We start from the raw sequence: 1,490 nt of genomic DNA on the forward strand, positions 1-1,490 counted from the left end.
CTTTCCTCTTGCACGTTCTCATTCTCTAATCTACCTCCCCTTGTCTCTGCCTTTTGTTTGTGGCTAATGCTTAAATTTGCTAACTCACTTTGGCCCACGCTAAAAAATTTAATGGTTTCTTTTCCCAATTTTCTTTTAATTCCTTCTTTTTATATGAGTTTTGATCTGTTATATATATAACTCCTCTTCCCTCTCCCCAAGCTACTAAAACTCTTTCATTCTTTCCTTCTTCTTCTTCTTCTTCTTCTTCTTCCCTTGTCTACATCGTTTGATCAATGGAGAACTCATCAATGATGTCTTCGATTAACAAAGTCACGTCTTATAAAGAAGAAATCGATTGCTCAGAAGAGAGTGGTTGGACAGAATACTTTGAAGACTTCATGAATGATAATGGAGACAATACCTCTTCATGTTCTTCTGATTATGGGACCTCTTCGTTGGTTTCTGATGCTGCTTCTTGTGCTGCATGGAAATTCTCTGATCATCATCAACAAGCTATTAAAAATCGCTACTCTTCAATAATGGGTCCACAGAAGACCTGTAAGAAATTGAATTTCCAGAAGAGAAGAGCCAAAAAAGTTCTCCTGGATGATGATGATTTAGAAGACACTGCAAGTTCTCCTTGCAATAGTCCCAAGGTACAGAAAACTTTTACTTTTTTCTCTTCTCCAGAATCTCTCAATATAAATGAAAATATTTCTGGATCAGATTTTTAAATGGAAGTCCACAAATCTCTGTCAACAGGTTGGCGAGCTAAGCCCATTCCGTATTAGCAGAAGAAAGAGAGAAGACTGGATAGACATTTCTCTGGTGAGTTTCAGTTTCCTTTTGTAGATCATTTAGAGAATCTTGTCTGCAACCTCTAGCTTGTCTTTGTTTCTGATCGGAAACTATGTTGCTGACCAATTCCTCGTGTTTCTTATTTTTTGTTTTAACAGAAGGGGAGTCAAAAGACTGATGAGAGGAATGAATCGCGTTTCATTACATATTAATAGTAAAAGCAAAAATATCTCTAATGTGGAAATATCATAGTCTATAAGGAAATACAATATATGATATTCAAATTGATTCTTGCACAAAATAGGATGTCCTTGGTATGGAAGGATACATTTTTGCCCATGATAGAAGGTGCATAGAATGCAAATGTGGATCGCCAAGATTACAAATTGAGATGGCTGAGATCTTTAGTTGGAAGTTATACCTTTTCGGTATTATCTCTTTGGGATGATGGAAATCCATATTTAATGTTATTTATGACACTTCCCATTGGATGTCCTTCAATAGATAATGCATCTCGTTAAAACCTTGCGAAGAAAAACCTTGTGGGAAAAAAATCTTAGTAAAGAAAAAAGAATATACATTTCTTAATAATATGTATTGCTAGCTGCCTTGTTAAAAGCTTACCAGGAAAACCTACTGGGACAAAACCTTGGTGAATGGAAAAAAACTGCAGCACATATTTTACTACCCCTAATGATAAGTCTACCTCA

At 35.7% G+C, this 1,490-nt stretch overlaps 1 protein-coding gene across 1 annotated transcript; it reads left to right on the forward strand.

Annotated features, from left to right (window-relative positions):
• Positions 1-275: 275 nt before the first annotated feature.
• On the forward strand, positions 276-992 carry LOC149002665 (vascular-related unknown protein 1-like). Its single transcript, XM_089138750.1, has 3 exons — positions 276-638; positions 745-808; positions 934-992. Exons 1-3 carry the CDS (start codon positions 276-278, stop codon positions 990-992), a joined length of 486 nt encoding a protein of 161 aa, XP_088994876.1.
• Positions 993-1,490: the final 498 nt, after the last annotated feature.

The sequence above is a fragment of the Hakea prostrata genome, chromosome 10 (assembly GCF_041222555.1).
Source record: "Hakea prostrata isolate BN-2017 chromosome 10, UWA_Hpros_2, whole genome shotgun sequence".
Taxonomy (NCBI): Eukaryota; Viridiplantae; Streptophyta; class Magnoliopsida; order Proteales; family Proteaceae; genus Hakea; species Hakea prostrata.

Excerpts from the sequence above, each read along its gene's own strand:
- LOC149002665 (XM_089138750.1), top strand. The coding sequence starts at position 276 with ATGGAGAACTCATCAATGATGTCTTCGATTAACAAAGTCACGTCTTAT. Across the intron at positions 639-744 it reads CTCCTTGCAATAGTCCCAAG|GTTGGCGAGCTAAGCCCATT; the intron begins GTACAGAAAACT and ends CTCTGTCAACAG. Across the intron at positions 809-933 it reads AGACTGGATAGACATTTCTC|AACAGAAGGGGAGTCAAAAG; the intron begins TGGTGAGTTTCA and ends ATTTTTTGTTTT.